Genomic DNA, 22,441 nt, shown 5'->3' with positions numbered 1-22,441 from the left:
TGTACATGGTTCCACTTCCAGGCCTTTCTAACTAATGATCTTGGGGATGGAGGCCAGGGAACCTTGGTTTTTTGAATGACCAGGGACTAGGCTAAGGGGAATGAGGCACTTGCTTACCTTGGGTTAAATGTACACTCCAGTTTGAGAACCAGTCTTTGGTTAATTTGCAGAAAACCAAGCCAACAGTAAAATTAATATTTACTCTGGATGAAAATACTTGTATCATAAGAACTAATCAGCTTGTCTTCATTTCCATATCCTTTAGGTTCTGCCTAATTCTGAAAATGACATTCTGAAATGACAAAGGTGGCAATCCACTTCAATACCTGTAGAAAACATATAAAACTTAAGACTTTAAAAAATCATGGGTGAGGGGGAGGTGGAATCATTTTTGGCACTTCAAAGTCAAGTCTTCATTGACCTCATTCCTTTTCTTAAGCTTAATTGAATACTTTTAGATTCTTACACATCTGTTGATTGGCTTCAAAAAGGATTTCTCCTAGCAAAATCTCAGATAACATACACTTTTGGACTTCTCTCTGCATAGAAATGCTAAAGTCATGACTACCATTCTTGTATTGGTTGGGGCAATGTTGGTGCAAATATTCAATGCCTCAATGATGGCTTTGTCTTAAATTATTTTATTTTAATAAGATTTGACTCCAAATATAGACATGGGATTGATATTGCTGTGCCTGTGGGTATGTGGTATATGTACTTTTGAATGGAGGCAGGTATATGCAGTAGCACACGTGATTTCTCTTTTTTTAATTTTTTTTATCCTCACCCGAGGACATTTTTCCAATTTTTGTACAGATAGAGTGGGAGGGAGAGAGAGGGAGAGAGAGAGAGAGAAACATCGACGTGAAAGGGACACATCGAGTGGCTGCCTCCTGCACAACCGACCAGGGCTGGGGACAAACTGCAACCAAGGTGCACACGTGATTTCTCATTGTGGAGATTCAACCCTCCAAACCTGCAGGGACTGAGTAACTTGCATGAAGCCTGACTCTCCTACCTGGAATCTCTATCATTCCAAATTATTACAAAGGTCTCACATGTGCATGGATGTGGAGTGTGGTTCACTTGTAGACAGTGTACAACCCCAAGAATTCAGATCCCTTCAGACTGGTTAATCAGAAACACAGAGGAGCACCCAACATACGGACTTCACAACTGTAGGACAGAGGTTCTTCATCAGGAGCGTGCATCACCACCACGTGGCATGAGATTCCACTGTTTTAAGATTCAGGTTCAGGGTTTATTAACCTAAACTGAGAAGGGCCTAGAAGTACACACTTTTAATAACTCCACAGATGGTTCTGATTCAGATATTACTATAGGACCAAAGTCCATTTTATTCCTGAGCATAGTTTGGGCTTCTGGTTTTGTTAAGACTTAAATTTATTATGTCCAAAGGCTAAAATTCTGAAGGTTTAATGCTCTATTCACCTCAGTCTTCTAATAATATATACGAATGACAACTCAGAATCCAAAATCCACCGTCGTTAGCACAGAACATTGAAGTTATTCCAATTCCTTGTATATAAACCCACATGTGAGCACAGCAGCAGGCTACCATCAAGTCTGAAGTTATGGGCAGATCTCTCTCTAACAGTACATGGTGTTAAATATGTGAACTTCTTCCCACCAATAAGAGAAATTAAACATTTTATATTTGAAATTTTAAGGTCAATTTATTAAGTTCATTGATGAAAGCTTTCAGAAGAATATTCTCCTGAAAATTATTTCTTCTTAGAAAAAAAAAAAGAAAAAAATCAACACCCTCTCAGCATAGCCACAGATGCTGTGGCAGTCAAGCCTCTCTGCAGACGGGGATGGTCCGTCAATCGGTCAAGTCACTCTCTGGGTCAGCAGGATTGTAGTCTGGATCATCCTCCTCATCTTCCAGCTCCAAGTCATCCATTTCCTGGAACAAAGACTCATCTACCTCCACATTGTTTCCAGCTGCAAAAGACAAAAGATTTCACTTTCGGTCTTATATCTGGGAATAAAAGACACAAACAGAAACTTCTCCACTTGCGTGGGAGGTAATGAAATCTTAAACCGCTTCTGCAAATCATACCAACCATGGTCTATAATGGTCAGCAGAGACTCTGTCTGACAGAGGTAGTGACAGTTTCAAAGTAGACAACCTCTGAAATATCTTCATGATAAATCTGAATTCACCAAGAAGAAAAGAGGCCAGAATGAAGCAATTCTAGGCAGAAGTATATGTAAAGGCAGAGAGAAAAACTAAGACACTGAGTACGTCTATCTAGAACCTAAGATTCTTGAGGAAAAAAATATGTGGAGAAAACATAGATAAAGAGAGACAAACTGAAGGATTGCTAGGTCAGCCTTCACCTCGAAGCAGCAGAGAACCAAAGGGCTTTAAGGAGAAAAGTGCCGTGCTGTTTTAGAAATGCTGCCTCAGAAGTGGTGGCAATACGACAGGTAGGTCGCCAGAATGAGGAAGAGGCTGATACAGGGAAATAATTTAAGAAGCTACCACAAAAGTCCAGGTGAAAAATGATAAAACTTTCAGTATCAGGAGGAAAGAACCGAGAAGACATTTTAGTGGCAGAATAAACAATCTTTGGTAAGTTATTGGATATGAGGAGATATTTGATCCATTAGACAGAGAAGTTAAGAATGAATGGAGACAGTCAAACAATAAAACTTCTAAAGTGCAAAGGAGAAAGAGACAAAGCTTTTCGGATCTATAATTTCTCAACAAAATAGAAGGTAAAATGAGTCCTTAAAGTGAGAAAGGGACAGATGAGGACATCCTCGCTGGTTGTTTGTTTTGAGACTATAAAAATCTTGAAGCAAGAATATAATAAAATATATTTTAAAATGTGAAAATGTCAGGAAGGGCACAGAGCTCAGACTGAGAAGCATGGCTTAACAGTGAGCCGCATCAGCATTCCCTCTTAGCCTCTGCAGATAATCCAGGAACAAGGTTAAAAGGCCAGATGCCAGCTGGCAAGATGGGCATGACAGAAGGTTAACAAAGCGCAGAACTCCATCTAAGGTGCAATCAGAGGTGTGGAAATATGGAGCACAGTTCAAGAAGCATGCGTAGGCCATAAGCTCCATGAAGGCAAGGAATTTTTCTATGCTGTTTTCAGCTGTATCCTCAGCAGCCAGGATGGCACTTGGCTCACAGCTGGGGTACAACAAATACTTGTAAATGAACGGATAATGGACAGACAGAAGACTGAAAGAGAGTAAGAATTAGGATAAAAAAGAGAAGGAAAGCGTAAGGAACTAGATGCTCTGACGGTAAGATGGTATGAAATACAAGATTTTTGGTTAGAGGGCAAGAGGAGTTCCAGATCTGAGGTGTTTATAAAGCTCTATGACAGACCATGGAATACAGTTTCCATACATTTATGATGCTAGAAATTTGAGGAAAACAAGTCACCTAAGTCATAGTGACCTGTTTTATAAGTTAGAGGCTAATATATCATAATTGTTTATCTATTGCTATCTTTGATTTTGCTTAAGTTATCAGAAAACTTTAAAGAATATATTTCTATAGCTTAATGTATAAATTTATCAAATATTAGAATTTATTCTTCAAAATGTATTTCTTTACACCCTTGGGAGGAAAGATTTATGTTTTCACTCTGATTTTCATAGTTTAATATTAAAAACAGTAAAATATGTACATGTGGAATTCTAACATTATCTTACCATCCTCCAAGAACCGGATATCAGATGTGTCAAGATTATGATCTGTTTCAAATAGCTGTTTCCCTAAAAGAAATAAACAGATTTAATTTGAATGGCATAAGAAGTACAAATTGGTTGTTAGACTAGGAACCTCAAAGAGAAAGGGGGGAGGTGGGAAGAGACAGACCAAAGAACTTCTATGCATATATACATAACCAATGGACACCAACAATAGTGTGAGGAAGGCAGGAGGGGGGCAGTATTGGGGAGGAGGGGGTCAATGGGGGAAAAAAGAAGGGACATCTGTAATACATTCAACAATAAAGATAAGTTTTAAAAAATAATCTGAATGGCATAATTTTCCTCCATCTTCTGTAACCCTTTAAAAAGTGTAATAACCCGCCCTGGCCTGTTTGGCTCAGCGGTTAGAGCGTCAACCTGCGGTCCTGAGAGACCCGGGTTCGGTTCCCGCTAAGGGCATGTACCTCGGTTGCAGTTTTTCCCCGGCCCTGGTCGGTCGTGCGGGTGGCAGCCACTCGATGTGTCCCTTTCACGTCGATGTTTCTCTCTCTCTCTCTCTGTTCCTCTCTCTCCCTCCCACTCTACCTGAACAAAAAAATGGGAAAATGTCCTCGTGTGAGGATTAAAAAAAAAAAAAAGTGTAAAAACCCAAGGAAAAAAGTCTGAAAATCTGTTTTTCTGTGAATTTCAATAAATTATGTATTTAGCTAAGAGGCATATAAAATGTATTTGCATTAAAATGAAACAACGAACAACCTTGTCTCCCTCAGAGTCCTAGAAAAACAAATGGGTTTGACTATCACTTCTAAGGCTTATAATTCTGAAAGTCACAGTAGCCATATCTCAAGATCTATCCACTATAATATTTAGATCAAAGATAATCCATAAATATTAATTATAATTATGTGTGAAGATATATTATCATGTAGAGAGAATGCTTTTTCTTTTTGTTCCCTAGATGCCTAGGTATATTTTCTTATAGCCCTGGTCAGGTGGCTCAGTTGATTGGAGTGTCATCCAGCCCACCGAAAGGTTTTGGGTTCAGTTCCCAGTCAGGGCACACACCTAGGTCGTGGGTTCAATTCCCAGTTTGGATGCCTGCAAGAGGCAACCGATCAATGTTTCTCTCTTATATCAATGTTTCTCACTCTCTCTCCCTTCATCTCTAAAACCAGTAAACATATCCTCAGGTGAGGATAAAAATAAAATTTCATACAGAAATCTGTCCAAATGACCCTTTTGCTATATCAGAAGTAATATAGAAATGTATGGGGGGAACAGAAATAAGGGCAAGTCATACCACTTAATTTATTTTTTCCTGCTTGTTCTTCTTCTTTCATTCGTTTCTTTTTAATTTCCAAAAGTTCTGCATCAAACTTGGCTTTCCAACTTAAGAAATTCTCAATTGTAACAGGAGTGCCATGAAATAATTGCTTATAAAATAAAAAAAAGAGATGTCACCAGATAAGTGAGACAACAGTTTAAAAAATAAGACCTAATGATCTTTTATACAAATGAATATAGCCACTTATAGGATAAACAAAGAAAAACAGTTTCAAGTTTTGGAGTATTTAATCTGATATCTGCCTGCACTGGCTACTCTCGTTGGTTTTGGTGATTTATTCTGAAAAAGTCCATTTATAATTTTTATTACAAAAAAATTAATAAATAAAGATTATATGCAATGTTCACTGTTCAGAAGAAAGTTGTTGCAGCCAGCAGTAATGTTTTGAATACACATTAATTTAGAACACTAGCATCATAGCTTACCCTTTTATTTCATTTCAAAGTTTGAGGTTTTCTTTATTTTAGTAAACACAGTCATGTGCTGCATAATGATGATTCAGTCAATGATGGACCACCTATATGACAGTGGTCCTGTAAGATAATGGAGTAGAAAAATTCCTCTCACCTAGTGACACTGAAGCTGTCCAAATGTCATAGGGCAATGCATTCATTACGTGTTTGTGGAGATGCTGATGTAAACAACCTTACTGTGCTATTAGTTGTATAAAAATACAGCACATACAATTATATACAGTATACACTACTTGAAAATTATAATAAATAACTGCTACTGGTTTATGTATTTACTATACTATACCTTTTATCGGTATTTTAGAACGTACTCTACTTGTATAAAAAGTTTGCTGTAAACAGTATGCCATGTTATGCCAGCGGCAGCCTCATACATCTTGTGTTTACCAAGTCTCTTGATTGCATCATTTTCTTGTGCTTGACTTAATCTTCTGCTGTTTTATAAATTTAGTGTAGCCTACATGTGCAGTGTTTATAAAGTCTGCAGTAGTGCACGGTAATGTCCTAGGTCTTTACATTCACTTGCCACTCACTCAAGGACTCACCCAGAGCAACTTCTAGTCCTGCAAGCTCCATTAATGATGAGTGCCCTCTACTGGTATACCATTCTTTAACTTTACACCACATTTTTGCCTTTTCTAGGTTTAGATACACAAATTCTTACCAATTATATATAGAAATTATGTTTTAACTGCCTACAGTATTCAGTCCAGTGACATGCTGTACAGGCTTGTAGCCTAGGAGCAATAGGCTGTACCATATGGCCTAGGTGTATAGTCAGCTATGCCATCTAGGTTTGTGTAACTGCACCCTATGATGTTTGCACAATGAAGAAATCACCTAACAGTGCATTTCTCAAAATGTATATCCATGTTAAGCAGTGCATGATCGCATTTAAATCACTCTGGTGGAGGCATTATTAATTCTAAACTCTATACCGTAAGTGAAATAATTTATATTTTTTTATATTACCTTCATGAGCTTTACTAAACTTTACTGACTATTAATCATTACTCAGATTTCCACAAAGACAAAAACCCCAAACAACTCAAAAACAGCAACAGATTTAGAGAATAGTGAAAGAAAACATGGCTTTTAGTATACCTTTTCGGCTTCTTCTGCTTCTTTTTCTTTCTGTTTCTTTTCTTCTTCTCTTCTAGTTTTTATTTGATCCACTATTTCATTTAGTTTTTCTTGCACGGCTGTCACTAAAGTAAAGATCATCACCATACCAAGGTTTTCTTCTGCCTATGTAACAACAACAACAAAAAAGCAACCAAAAACCAACTAACCAATAAGAAAGCTTTTCAGCATAATAACTAAATTCCATACATTCATAATATGATTACTAATTCAGTTACACATCAGTTCAGACACTTGGATAAATGACTTACGCACTGAATATAAAAAATAGACAGATAGATATAGACAAATAGAGAGATAGATTGATTTTAAATTTAAAGTCATGTAATCTGCTATATCCAACCTAAAACAGACATTTCAGTAAATTCTGTTAAATAAACATAAATGTAGGCAGGCTTCAGAAAGCCTTTCCTACAGTAGCTAGTAGCATCAGTTCTCAATATTTTAAGAGCTGTGACAATGAACTGAACTTTGAGGCCAGAGCGATTTTCTAACATAATTCTATAATAAAGCTTGCAGGTAGTTCTGTGATTCATCTTTATCTACCTTTTCTTTTTTCAAATGGTTCAGAACCAAATATAAAAGCATCTCAGACTCATGAAAGGGCTATAATTCAAAAGCTACTTGGAAGTTGGTCATTTGAAGGCAGAATAAAATAAAACATGATATCTTATTTATCCACAAAAATAAGATAGGAAACCTCTTATTCCTATAGATAAACAATACAAAAAATAAATAAAACCCCTCAATTTACAAGCCAGAATCTCCGTCCTGGAAGTTGAAGGGATTTCCAAGCACTCCTTTGACAGGACTGGCCTCAGAAACATTTCAATAGGTGTTTCATCATCTGGGCCCTCCATCAACACTAGGAGCTCCTATAATCCTCTGCAACAAAGCTTCTCTATGTGTTTCCATGCTGAACATCCTTAACTTGACTCTAAACCAGGGGTGGGGATCCTTTTTTCTGCCAAGGGCCATTTGGATATTTATAACATCCTTCACAGGCCATACAAAATTATCAACTTAAAAATTAGCCTGCTAGCTCAGTCGGGGTGGCTCAGCGGTTGAGTGTTGACCCATGCATCAAGAGGTCGCCGATTCGATTCCCCATCAGGGCACATGCCCAGGATGTGGGCCAAATCCCCAGTGGGGGGGCAATCAGGGGGCAGCCAATCGATGTTCTCTCTCATTGCTGTTTCTATTTCTCTCTCCCTCTCCCTTCCTCTCTCTCTAAAACCAATAAAGAAAAAAAAATAATTAGCCTTCTATATTTGGTCAAACATTTAATTAACTCACCCCTAATGTGATGGCTGGAACTGCTTCTCTTTGGTGAGGTGTGTGATGTTAGTTGATATTGATTTCGAGGGCCTTGCACGGCCTGCAGGCCGGACAGTCCCCACTCCTGCATATAAAGCTCTCTTCTGAGTGCCAAACCCATATGAAAACTGACCACTGGACAGTGACTTGGATGTCCCACAGGCATCTCAACACTGAAACCATCATCTTCTCCACAAAACCTATTTCTAAGTTCTCCATCTCAGAGAATCACACTATCTTCCCAACCTGAATATTCCCATCCCATCCTAAGCTCTATCACCATCTCTTACTTATTCGTATATACCATTTAAATTTGCCTACTGTTCTCTATCAACACTATCATCAGACACCATCATCTTTAGCTTGGAATACCACAAGAAATTCCTAAATGGTTTTCTTAAAACCTGACATTAACTTCTCTGACCATTTAATACACACAACAACTGATTTAGTCAGTCTCTAGCTTAAAAACTTCTCAAACCAAACCAATCAATAGCAAGGGTGCCCTGGACGGTTTGGCTCAGCAGTTAGTGTGTCAGCCTGTGGACCAAAGAGTCTTGGGTTTGATTCCGCCAAGGGCATGTACTTTGGCTGCAGTTCGTCCTCGGCCCCGGTTGCGGTCGTGCAGGTGGCAACAAGTCAATGTGTCTCTTTCACATCGATGTTTCTCTCTCTCTCTCTCCCTCCTACTCTGTGTGAAGATAAATGTAAAAATATCCTTGGGTGAGGATTTAAAAAAAAGCAAGGGCATACATACTTTTTAAACAGTTTAGAAGACCCTCTAGGAATTAACCTCTTTAAATCATACATATAACCACAAACTTCAAAGTCTAAGCTCAAGTAATTTAGTATGACTGAGAGTTCTGGAAGGAAATAATATGATCTCTTTCCTTTCTCTCACTTCCATGCCCCTTAAGCTCGCTCCTGTACACTGAAACTCTCCTACTCCCTCTATTGCCTGGCAAACTCTTCTTCAGGTCTCAGCTTCCTCTCGGAAGCTTCCGCAGCGCCTCAAAGCTATGTCCACTCATTCACTCCTGGGCCTCGCTCATGCGAGCATTTTTCACACAGAATCATAACTGGTTTGCCAGTCCGTACTGCTCGTCACATAAAATCTCTGAGGGGCAGAGGTGTTGATAGTGTCTGCCTCAGACATTTCACTTAACGCTAGGTACATTTCAAAAACAAATCCTGATAGGATCTCTTTTTAAAAAGTTAAGTATTCCAACAGAAAAGAAAAACAAAAAGAATCATTCATATGGAATTTGACAATTAGAAGTCATATGAAAAGACTTGCACATCACTAGTTATTAAAGAATTTCAAATTATGATTTTATATATTTTTTATCTTGTCATCATTTGTCTTTTTCTAAATAAAAAATTTCTAGGTTAGTAAATGTCAGCAGACACCTTCAATGGCTATAGTGAGATCATAACTTGGCACAACAATTTTGACAGTCAACTTGGTAGTGTGTATAAAATTAAGTACTCATACCCTTTAATCCAGAAACCTTACTTCTAGAAAAAATATTGGACTAGTATACTCATCAATAATTCATTCTTTCATTTAAATATATATATTTATTTGAGTGTCTACTATGTGCCAGGTTCTATGGCTTCAAAGACCCTGCTCTAAGGATTTGCAAATAGTGACATATAAAAATATGTAAAGATTTATATATTAAAGCAGGTGAAAATAAGAATTTTAAGTTGTTTAAAAAAAGATGTATAATTACACATACAGTGAAATTCTATGCTGTTATCAAAAGTAATGATTCATATGAATGCTTACTAAAATGGACTGATGCCATATATATTGTAATGTGAAAAAAAAAGGATGTTATAAAACATTATGTATAAAATGATCTAACTTGCCCTGGCCGGTTTTGCTCAGCGGTTAGAGCATCGGCCTGCGGTCCACAGAGACCCGGGTTCGGTTCCCGCTAAGGGCATGTACTGCGGTTGCAGTTTGTACCTGGCCCTGGTTGGGTCGTGTGGGAGGCAGCCACTCGATGTGTCCCTTTCACGTCGATGTTTCTCTCTCTCTTCCTCTCTTTCCCTCCCACTCTATCTAAACAAAAATTGGAAAAATGTCCCGGGTGAGTATAAAAATAAAAATAATAATAAATAAATAAAATAAAATGATCTAACTTGGGGTAGGAGGGAGATTACGAATATAAGCATAAAAAGAAATCTGGACTATATATCACACCAAAATGTTAATAGGCAGTTATACCTGGCTGGTGAGAGTAACAATAATTTATATTTTCTTTTTCATATTTTAATGTATGTTCTTGAGTATTTTGTTATATGAATTTATTATTTTGATAATTATACATTAATACAATTGTTTTTAAAGAAAAAGTATAAATATTCCCTCAATACATCTGATCTCAGTATTAAAAAGAAATTAAAACTATTTTTTTAAAGGAAGGAGTTGAGTATGAATAAAATATAAAATGTAAGAAAATAAATCACTTAGATCAAATAACTTACATTAATACATGACTGACTGACTATAGTACACTATCGCAGGTTCTGTGCCATGTTTTAAAATGAAGCATGTTATGCCAAATGGTACTAGAATCAGTTTAATTTCATACTGGGTAACAGAGAGAACAGGGCTCAGGATCAGCATAAATTCATGTTTGCTATATCTTCTTTCATTCTTCATTCACTAACAGCTCCAGATATTTTTAAAATATCAGCATTAAGAAGACCAACAGTCCTTGAAATATACAAGTCAGGTTTAAGGTGGAGACATGTTTTCTGTAAATTCTTCTTAGAACAAACAAAACTAGGACTTCTGATTTTACGATGGTAAAGATTTTGCTTGTCCTCCCTACTCCCTACTCTGAAGAACACATGAAAACTCTACCTAGTCAAGAGATAGCTTTAAATACCTGCCAAGCTCAGAGTGTAGATAGCCCATCCCACCACAGAACTAGCCAAATAACAACTTTCCAACACTCATTGTTTCTTCCACATAACCTACCCACTTAGAGGAGTCAAACCCTTGTTGCTGTTTGTAAGCACAGGGAGAAGGAGACGTAAGAAAAATAATAATAAATCACCAGTCCTCTTCCCAGATTGTAGGCAACTATTACTGCAACAGGTCAGAGGGGTTGGAAATTTCAATTCTTTTCAGTTGGAATTTGTAACTGCACATGGGACAGGATATTCTGAGAACCCAATTGAAGCTGTGTTTAATATCTATCAGACTATTTATTTTTAATTTTTTTTTCTTTAGTGATTTTAGAGAGAGAGGAAGGTAGAGGGAGAGAAAGAAACATCGATGAGAGAGAACATGGACTGGCCACCTCCTACATGCCCCACACTGGGGATTTGGCCCACAACCTGGGCATGTGCCCTGACCGGGAATCAAACTGATGACCTCTTGGTGCATGGGTCAACACTCAACCACTGAGCCACACCGGTCAGGCCCTATCAGACTTTTATACCTAAAAGTCATGGGGCTGACTCAAACAGGGGTACATGGACAAATTCTCTTACCCAAAGTTTAAAGATAAGAGTGAGAAACAAACATGTATATAATGAATTTTGCTTTTTTTTTTTTACTCTTGCAATTGATGCATAATAGTTAAGGTAAAAAATAAACAAATAGCACCATTACAAAACCTGTTATTCCTTACCTGTAATGCTAATAATTTTAAAATGTTTGAGACATCATTATCTTCTAGATTTTCCTGGGAGAATATTTCATAAAGGGGGGCTTCATCTGGGTACTTCTCACTATATGTAAACTTGAGGGTAGTCTGGACAGCTAAAGACATAAGATAAGAGTTTGCTATGAATACATTAAAATGTAAAGTAAAGAGAAGTCAACATCTTTGTTGAATCAGTAATTAATTTACAATGCGTCAGTGAAAAGCATCACAACAGATTTTCCTGCAAAGAAAAACAAGATTAAAGAAAAGCAAGAGTTACACTCTTCTGAAAACCCTCCTTAAGATGAACAAAAGGCACGAAAAATAACACATAAAAAAGTGTTTTAGGCTCAGTTTCCAGTACAGAAAAATGTGGCTTTAGCACAGTGCCAGCAGGGGATTGCTAAGGGTTGCTAGATGACACGTTTTGGAGTAGACAGTCTGAGAGGTCGTATGAGAAACTTCATCTGACTCATCTATTTTTCTTACTCACTCCTTTGGCCTGTGCCAACTCACAGATCTCACTTGTATAGGAGTGAGATTTTTACAGGCACATCAGTGCAAGGTATTTATCTCTTTGTAGCTCAGCCTGGTGAATTCTCGGTTCCATCAAGCAATTTGCAACTAAACAGATATTACTAAATATTTTCTATCAAATCTTATTAACCACAATAATCCTTTGTCTAGAGTTTTCCTTTCTTGTGACTCACTTTTTAATTATCAAAACCTGATTGTGATGATTTTAGCTCAAATCGAAATTACTCTCCATGGGAGGGAATAAAAACCTTAAAATTTTAGGTTTGTTTTAATTTGTTTACTTTGGTTTAATTTTTGTGTATGATGTCAAGAAAGAATGTTATGAATCAATGGATATAACAAACTTAAACAATGTTTTCACATTTTTCATTCTTTTTTATTAACCTTTCTAATTTTATTGTTAAAAACGTTTTTTAAAAACAGTTATTGATTCTACTATGTGATGTAATAAACATTCATTATAAAAAATTTAGGAATACACTAAGGTAAAAATAAAATCAATAACAATCCCATGATCAGTAAAAGATCACTGTTACCATTTTGGTATATTTAAAGTATCATAAAAATATTTTTAAAAGGATACTTTAAAGTACCTTTCTATGTGTATATTTATGTTTTGTTTTGTTTTTTCTATCCTCACCCGAGGACATTTTTTGATATTTTGTTCAGATAGAATAGGGGGGAGAGAGAGAGAGAGAAACATCGATGTGAAAGGGACACATCGAGTGACTGCCACCCGCACAGCCCAACTGGGGCCGGGGACAAACTGCAACCAAGCTACGTGCCCTTGGCGGGAACCGAACCCGGGTCTACTCTGGACCACAGGCCGACGCTCTAACTGCTGAGTCAAACCAGCCAGGGATGTATATTTATGTTTTAAGCAACACATAAAAATGGTTCATATTATATTTCAGATTTTATACATATAAACATATTACCTATATATATAAATATACTATATGTAAATAATGTATCCAACATCCTTTTAATTCAGATTTCAGTATTATCTCTATGCTAACCTCATTTTCAATTATATAAAACAGATTTAGAGTTATTAAGTAGTAACACTAAAATTGGTGTTACATGGCTAAATTTTCGTTGACCCCTTTAAGAGGAAAAGATATCCTTGGGGTTAACATCAACTTACATTACATTTTTATCAAATTACATATCAGTTCTTACTGATTTTTAGAGCAAGAGAGAGGAAGTTAGGGAGAGAGGAAGGGAGGAAGGGAGATGGAGACAGGAGGAGAGAAAGAGAAAGTGAGAGAGACAGACATCAGTTTGTTGTTCAATTTATTTACGCATTCATTGGTTGCTTCTTTTATGTGCCCTGATCACAAATCAAACCTGCAACCTTAACGTTTCAGGACGATACTCTAACCAACTGAGCATCTGGTCAGGACTCATATTACAATATTAACTGAACTTGACTAAAGGTAGAAATGAACTTCAGATATTCCCCTCTCCCCTAACATCAGCCAAGTTTATTATTTATTTATTTATTTATTTATTTTTGGTATGTGCCCTTAGCAGGAACCGAACCCGGGACTCTCTGGTCCGCAGGCTGACGCTCCAACTGCTGAGCCAAACCAGCCAGGGCCAGCCAAGTTTAAATTAATTAATTTAATTTTAATTTATTAGTTTTATAACAGCCTTATTTCAATTTGTATATCTTATTTATAGTTGTATAATAGTGGCTTTACCTGATTTTATTTATTTATTTATTTATTTATTTATTTAAATAACAGTCCAAAGATGAAAAAGGATCATGGAAAAATAATAGTCACTAAATGAAATACCACACAACCACTGCAATATGTATGCATACAAAGTCTTGTTTTGGCCAAAAAAATCTCTTGCCTTTTCTCTATCTGCTGTATTGTTAATTCTCTGTTTCGCTTTTAAAAACTAAGCTTATTGTGCATTAATATATCTCACTGACTTTTTATTTCTCTAGAAGTCATGTTTGCATCATATACCAACTAGAAACACAAAACACTCACACTAGATTCTTAACAGCACCTTAGCACCTATACACCTGCAATGCCCAACACAGAATGGCTGTAGAATGAGTAAAATTCTTGAGAGACAGGCTTAAAGAAACCACAAATATTTTTTATTAGACTTACTTTCATCATTCTCTCCAGCATCAGATGTCACAGTAATGGTGAAGCTGGGAGGATTTTCTGATAATACTGCAAGAAAATATACAAGAGGGTTAAGTTATTAAGTTGCTTTCCTCATTAGCCAAATATCACTACCCAGTCCATGAAACTGACCCCTAGACCTGAATTTCCATTTCCGCAAATACAGACTAAAAAGAATATTCAAATGATAAAACACATCCATCAATTTTCTATTTCAATCTGGGTTGTCTTTAACCTGGAAAGAAATACCTATAGTAGATACCTTTCTGGAGTTTTATCAAATCAATTAAAATAATTAAGTAATTTACCTTTCATTCAAAATTTCCACCTATATATGGAAAATTACATTCTAAAAAAATTCCCAAATGAATGACAAAAACGCTTGATGTTTTTCATTAGAAACTACCCACTGATAAATATTCAGTATTATCACTAATTTTTACACTCATCTGTTCTAAAAAACTATTCAGAATCTCCATGACAAACAATAACTATTAATTTGTTAGAGTTTTTATCTTGTGGCTCGCTCTCCCACAGCATCTCTAGAACCTAACTTTATTCTTCTTACAAATTACTGAGCCTCTACAATCTTTCATGGAATAAAATTGGCCATAAAACCAAATATCAAATTGCTTACAATTAATTTGTTAATAAGCAAGACAAGTCACCTGAAACCTATATAATTTTATTTACCAATGTCATCCCAATATATTCAATTTTTAAAAATTTAAAAAATGACAAGACACATAAATCAACATTTAAACAAATAAGAAAGCTTTATATACCACTTTTACCCTGATGTCTATCTGATATTATATATCTGTTTATTATTTATTCCCCCATAAGAATACTATAAAAACTCTATCTCCTAGATCAGTGGTACCATCTAGACACTCAATACATTTGGCTCAAAGAGCTGATTTAATGAAATAAGAAAGACAAAAACAAATAAAACTTGCATTCAGTACCATCAGAAGAATAAACAAGGTAAGTGTAAGCCACCCATGATAGCTGCTGAGTCCACGGGAAAAGCCTGCGCCTCACTCCAGGCCTGGAAAGCACTGGCCCCTGTCAAGGATTGTATCAGGCCAGCAGCCTCTTTCTGAAATAAAAGAGCCTGGAGATCTCTGAAGAAATCACTACGGAAACTCAGCTTTTCCTGCTCCGGAACTTCTGAGTCCTTCATAAATATTCATTATCAATAAAAGTTTGAAGACATATGCCTGCATTGTAATTGAAGTTTAAAAGTACTTAAAAAAAATGATGAACATCTATGATTACTTGAAAGATGTTTGTCAGAAACATAAAAGACTAACTGGACTCATATTTTAATAGGCCTCAGGTAGGCCAGCTGATGCTGAAAAAGTCCCTGAAAGGAAATTACAATAAAATTTTTATGACTGGCTCTATCTTTTATAAAAAAAACAAATATGTGTAAAATATATTTGATATACTTCATTCCTATTTCTTTTCATGAGCAACTTTAGCATTTACATGTTATGAAATGTAAATATTGCAACTACAGAAATAAGAGTTTAACCCAATGACATTCTGACTTTCTACTATTTTCTAGGGCTTCATCAGGTGGTAAGTTAGGGATCGCCTATAGCCAATAACAACAGCTAACGTTTATTGAGCATTACTTTGTGCCTGTGCTGTGTTACTCATTTACATAAAGATCTGTTAAATCTCACACCAAGACCATGACTTTACACTGTTACCCTATTTCACAAAGCTTAAAAGGCCAAGTATGAAATGCACCCTACCTTATATACCTCTAAGAAAAAAAAAGAGCCACAATTAAAATATGATATATAATTGACTAAGATAAATTCATTATTTCAGAGATGCTAAAATGTCAAAATATATCTTAGAATCAGTTAAATATAGTATTATCCCAATTTTACAGGTGTGGAAACAGATAAAAAGAGCTTTCACAATGCTATACAGGTAGTAACTGGCAGAACTGAAACCTATAGTTTCATAAAAAAAAAAGTTTTTTCCAGCTGAGAAATTCCAGGGATACCATTTGAGCTGGGCTGCATTAAGGCACATTGGTAAGTAGAGATGGAGAAAAGGAATGTAGGAAAGTAACACAGCAGAAAAGGGTATAATGGTGGAAGCTTAATGAATAAAAAGGGAATAAGAAATTATTCCATTGATGGAAGTATGGTAAGTGAGGTGAATGAGAAAAACTAGTTGAAAATAGTTGGAAGTTTAGTTGTGGCCAGTGATAAGTTTTGGGTTTTCTTGTTGTTGTTTTGGGTTTTTCTTTTTAGCTGCAGTAATATGGTGAGAATTCTATTTCTAAGCAAAGGAAGATAAATCTAGCAACAGTGCACAGAATGAAAGGAGAGAAACGAGACTAGAGGTAGGATGAAACTGGATAGCTACTGAAATTGTCCCAGCAGAGATAATGAGGTTCTGAACTAGGCTGGCACCAATGGGAATACAGGGAACACAGTGATGAATGACATTTTGAATTTGCAGGCAGAGTATGGTAGAGCCACTAACAAAAATAAGAAATACAAAAGAAAAATAAAATGATATATTTGAAGGATACGGGGTAGTCTCATTGGAAGTTGAGTATGCAATCAGAAATGAGCAAACGAAGCTAAAAAGGGTTGGACTTGAATTCAATTTGGGACTGTCCATAGAGAGGTGATTACTAAAGTCATTTAGACTAAATGAGATCATTAGAGAGAAAACAGAGAGAAATAAGGACCAATGCCAACTTTGTAAGGAATCCTAAATTTGGAAAAAAATGTAAGAGGAGGAAAAAGTCCCAGAGATAAAAAGAAAAGCAGCAGCCATGAGAGGTAAAAACAAACTCAAGAAAAGACTATTTTATTTGTGAACCACACCAATTATCGAGATCCAGGTCATGGCAGTGTCTATAATGTGCGCCTCCAGTGTGTCTACAATGTGTATGTGTCTGTGCAGCTATGTGGGGAGAAAATGGGCAACGAACCCTTGGCCTATAAGATCACATCTAAATTCCTAGCAAAGCCCTTTGTGGTCTGGGCCCTGCTTACTTGTCAGGTCTCATTTCCCACAGCCCCCACTTCTCACTTTATGTTTCAGCAATACCATGCCACTTACCCACTGGACACATTTCGCTCCCTCAGAGTCATGCATCTGCACATGCTGTGCTTCTTCCCCAAGTGTCATTCATTAACTCCACATCACCCCTCAGTTCTCCAAAACAACTCAGACCCCCCACTTCTCCCTATGCTCCAGCTTTACCCTGACCTTTCGAACCAGACAGAATAAGGAGGCAAGATGAACAAGAAAGAAGTTGATAAACCATTAATCCATAAGAAATGATGATGAAAGACATGTTCAGTAAAAGTATGGGAATGAAAGAACTGTAGAGCTACAAAGTTTATGGATAGAAAGAGGAATTTCAGAGGCCAGTTTTGAAGATGGCATTTCCAAGGTGTGGCTATGCTCCCATCAACTGAAGAAAATGGAAATCAAAACTTTTGTTGATAAAGACAAGAAATTATGAAGCCATATCAAAAGAATCAGAAACCTAATATGGTATATTTTCCAGTAAAGAGTATCTTCTATTTGTTTAACAGTTATAAAGTATTTCCATTTACATTATTCTTCATTAAACAGATATGGAAACTGAGGACTAGAGAGGTTATATGATTTGTCTAAGGATACAGAACTAATAATACCCACTACACCAAGCAGCTATTACAGAGAAAAGGTTGTGACCAGAAACAACAAAAAAGGGTTCTGGAGAACACTGCTAATATCCCCCAAATTCTACTCTCCCCTTCTTCCAGTCATATCATTTTAAAAATAAATGTATTTATTTATTTATTGCTTTTAGAGAGAGGAAGGGGGGGAGGGAGGGAGGGGGGAAAAGGGAGAGTGAGGGAGAGAGGTAGAGAGAGAGAGAGAGAGAGAGAGAGAGAGAGAGACATCAATTTGTTGTGCCACTTAATTTATGCAATGACTCTTGTATGTGCCCTGACTGGGGATTAAACCCACAACCTTCAGACATAGGGAAAACACTTTAACCAACTGAGCTACCTGGCCCAAGGCCAATCATACTATTTTTAACTGAGCACACTGACCACCCAGAATAAAAACTACATTTCTCAGCCTCCCTTGCAGTTAGGTCTCACAAATGACTGAGTTCCACCCTAATGAGATGGAAACAAACAATTCCTTTGAAATTTTCGAGGAAATTTCCTTAAGAAACTGCTGTCTTTTACTTTTTTTCTTTAATTATCCTACTGTCTGGAGAAAGAATGCTGCCATATTGACCATGACGGTGAGACTACATCTTCGGGTGACAGAACTAAGAAGCTGGGGTCTCTGAGGAATTTTTGGAGAGCTACACAACTATCTTTTATGTGCAAGAGCCGTAAACTTTTACCTTTAAAAAAACCACTGATATTTGAGGTTTTCTGTTACAACTAACTGAACCTAACTTTTTGAAATGTATTTTAAAAACCACAGAAAAGAATAATATTCCAAACTTGGAGGTGACTAAAATAGGGATGGGAAAGTTACTTAATTGGACTTGCAAAGATGAATGATTCCTATGTTCTGATGAAGGAATAATCCCAGTTCCAATGCATTACTGTTGGGGTAAGTAGAGGAAAGATTAGCCTTCCAAAAGATACCAGACTTCCACCATTGTAAGTGAATCAAATACTTTTGAAGAAAAGAATAAGGTTGTTGGGCATAGTGGAATGAAGCAGTGGAGGGGTAGAAGTATTAAGTGATATAGGGGCAGATGGACAGAATTAAGGATTTTTTCAAGAACAGAGATCATGGAAGTAGAGTAGCTGAAAGGTACACTAAAGGGGCACACAAATGACATGAGGTTTAACAAAGAACAGACAGCCCATATTAAAATAGTAAATAGTCCATTTTCTTCTTAGGAAGTGTCTATCTTAGAAAAACTGTTTTTACAAAATGACTTCTGCCCCAGCTCTAAGATGCCATTACAAATGTTAAAGGCTCATGGTTGCTACTTTGAAATACTGACACAGCAAATACAGGATTATGTACCCCTCTCTGTAAGACCAAATAAAATGAAGGGAACTTGATTTTTTGTTAGCCTAAAGTCAACCAATTTGTTCCAACAAAACTCCTCATAGCCAGAGATTTTGACACAGAAATGGAAATAACCAAATTCTACTACCTTAGCAGGCCCATGTCAAGTGAAGCACTAGTGAAGGAGAATGTGTAATTTAGGAGAGAACATTTTGGAAGACTAGTTGTTAGAAGGATTGGATCAATGTGCAGTCAAGCTAAAGAATATGCAAAAAGAAGAAACCATATTATGGTTTGTTATAATTCACAACAATGCAACACTGGGCCAGAAGTTCTTTGTGGATAGTTAAGCAACCAATTCTGAGGTTAAGCTACGTCTATATGGCTAGGACTACGGGCTGGCCGAACTATGCTCTTCAGTATCCACAAGGGGGTCATGATGTGCTTAACAAGGCGTTTCTGTCAAGCACTCAGCCATCTATCAAAAAATAAAGTATATCAACTTCCTTCATCAACAGCATTTAGCATTTACCAAATCTAATATTAAAAATCTAATATTAAGTGTGATTTAAAATATAGTTAGAAAACTACCAATTTTTGTTCCTTGGCAAACTGACACAAGCAACCTCTTTCTTAAACCTGGTACAAAAATAAGAAAGCATAAAATCAAGAGCACAAAAGAAGGCTGCAAAACAGTAAACCCTGCAAATCCTGAAGATTTCAAAAGTTTAAACATGGAAACATTTTTATTCCAAAGTCCTCTGCTTTTTCCCTGAGAGTTCATAAAGAACATGATTAATGAGTAAGACAGAGTTCTTGAAAAACTGTAAATCAAGACATCTCAATTTATTTATTGCAAAGCTTGTAGGAATGCTGATAGGAATTAGAGACTGATGGGCTCAGCTGATACTGCAGAATACTTGCATGCGTCAAATATTCATAAATTGTCTTTTATTACCTGACTCAGAATCCTCAAGCACTTGTGCCTTTGAAAAGAACTGCATACACTGAACTATATCAGGGCCTAGCACAGTACAAAAGAACCACCAGATTGTTGTAGAGTTAAAAATGTATCACTTTTATACATGTTTATATACACAGTACTTAATGAGGGATACCTTATGTCCAAAGAAATGAAAAGAATAGCACATCTTTGCTTTCTTAACTCTGTCTACACAGTGTTCATGCCTTTTACATTTCCAGTGTACTAGGAATGACCATATGTCACAATTAAGAATATATCTAACAACTGACCCTATATGCTATTTTATTTACACATTGACATATAAGCAAGGATAGAGAAGGGAGCCAGACTCCATACACACTCACCCAGTTAATGACACTCTCAAACCCCTCTTCACTCATCCCCTTAACATCCTCACAGCACAGCTGTACTGCTGGTGAGAGAGAACATGAACAGGACTGGAGCTATACAGGGGTAGCTGAGAGACATCTGCCTGTTGGCAAAGCAGAACAAAATTTGCTACCATTGCAAGCAGTGGTCAAAGGTGGAGCTAGGAAAACTACACTCAACAATGAAACGGAGAGGGCTTGGAGTTTATGAGTTGAAATAATATACCTTACACTCTGAATTCTGACCATCAATGAAGGACAACACTCAAAGGAAGGTATGGGGAACAGAAATCCCACAAATCTAGGCTCTACTTGCTCTTATTGACTTTATTTGATCGTTTCTCAAAAGCTGAGTGTAATGTGGGAGATTCGGCTATCTTGCTGCATTTTAGTATTAATCTGAAGCACTGCTTAATGCAGAAAAATTGTCTTCCTTTAGTAACGATTTTCTCAAAATTTACATTAGCCCAACCTGCCAAATAATCTGCGCCTCCTCATCCCAGCTGGAGCTAGATCCCACATCCCACATGCCTGAAGGTGAAGGTTCAGGAAAGGAGTTCCAGACCTCGCTAACTCTTAGTACCAGTCCTGCCACTAACTTGCTGGCCGACCCAAAGCAAGCCCCCTACCTTTCCCGAGCCTCCAGTACCTTGCTTGCTGCAAGAGAGGTCCAGGCTGGATGATGTCTACTACTCCTTCCTGTCTGACAACCTGTGCCTCTACACTGGAACTGAACTTTGGGCCACATCATTCATTGGGCACTCTACAGAATGCCAGAACATTTTTTTAAGAGAAAGAAAAGGGAAACGACAAACTTCAGGAACAAGGCTCCTCTCAAACTGATTCAGGGTAAACTCCGCTGTGAATCCCATAAACTTGAAAACACCATCGTAGGAAAAGAGCGTCTACCCGAATCGAGGTGAAAACGTGAAAGCGGACACCTTTGCGGCTCTGGAAAGCTGCCTCCCACGTGGAGTGTGTGTTCGGGTTATTTCACTCAACCTCCGGTTGCTAAGTTACACCGAAACCGAAGTGCCTCAATTCCAGGCCTGACACTCTCCGGGGGCTTTCAGGTTTCAGGGAACAAGCGGAGCAACAGCCGTGGAGTGCTCGTAAGTGCCTGAACACTTCGGGAGAAGGATTGGAGGGCGGAGAGGCGGGAGGGCGGCCAGGGGCCCCGCCGCCCCCTTCTCTATCGAGGCCCGGGAGGCCGAGGGCGGCGGCGGCTCCGGCCCATCCCACCCCATTCCGGACGGCTGCGAGCACGCGGCCGCGGAAGTCACCTGTAAAGGAGTCGGGGTAGATGGACTCCAGAGCCTCCAGCTCGTTGCGCTGCTCCTCGCCGTAATCTGTCATCGTGGCCCTCGCTGCTGCCCATGGATCGCGCAGACACCCAGGCGGCGCGCTGCAGCCGGGACCACGGCCGCGCCGGGAAAGCGGCAGCGGCCGGGCGGGCGCAGGCGCAGAGTCCCCGGCTGGGAGGCCCGGAGCCCAAAGCCAGGCCCGGCCTGCTGAGCACCAGCCCCGCGCCGGCCTCCGCCTGCTCCTTAGCTCCGCGCTCGACTGGCCGAGCCTGGCCAGCGGGGCACCGAGGAGCCGCCCGCCCCACGCCCTGTCGGGATTTGCCGGGACGGCGAAGGCTCCCGGCCTGGCATTCGTCACAGACACCTAGGGCCGGGTCCTGGGCCTTGCAGGGCCCAGCCTGAGAAGCCCCTCAGCGCCGCATCCGCG

At 38.1% G+C, this 22,441-nt stretch overlaps 1 protein-coding gene across 2 annotated transcripts; it reads right to left on the bottom strand.

Moving 5' to 3' along the window:
• Window positions 1-1,675: 1,675 nt before the first annotated feature.
• On the bottom strand, window positions 1,676-22,269 carry RWDD1 (RWD domain containing 1). Of its 2 annotated transcripts, none has more exons than XM_036248688.1 (7): window positions 21,994-22,269; window positions 14,318-14,383; window positions 11,634-11,764; window positions 6,625-6,768; window positions 5,003-5,135; window positions 3,703-3,765; window positions 1,676-1,968 (listed from the first exon to the last, which is right to left on the bottom strand). In XM_036248688.1, exons 1-7 carry the CDS (start codon window positions 22,064-22,066, stop codon window positions 1,847-1,849), a joined length of 732 nt encoding a protein of 243 aa, XP_036104581.1. In that variant the 5' UTR covers window positions 22,067-22,269; the 3' UTR covers window positions 1,676-1,846. The 2 variants fall into 2 exon arrangements, with proteins under 2 accessions (XP_036104581.1, XP_036104582.1); XM_036248689.1 differs by lacking the exon at window positions 21,994-22,269 and adding an exon at window positions 20,687-20,909 and having other exon boundaries at window positions 1,678-1,968.
• Window positions 22,270-22,441: the final 172 nt, after the last annotated feature.

Source organism: Molossus molossus, unplaced genomic scaffold (genome assembly GCF_014108415.1).
Source record: "Molossus molossus isolate mMolMol1 unplaced genomic scaffold, mMolMol1.p scaffold_m16_p_8, whole genome shotgun sequence".
Taxonomy (NCBI): domain Eukaryota; kingdom Metazoa; phylum Chordata; class Mammalia; order Chiroptera; family Molossidae; genus Molossus; species Molossus molossus.
The sequence above is the reverse complement of the archived record's forward strand: the minus strand, read 5'-3'. Positions and strand labels throughout refer to the sequence as shown.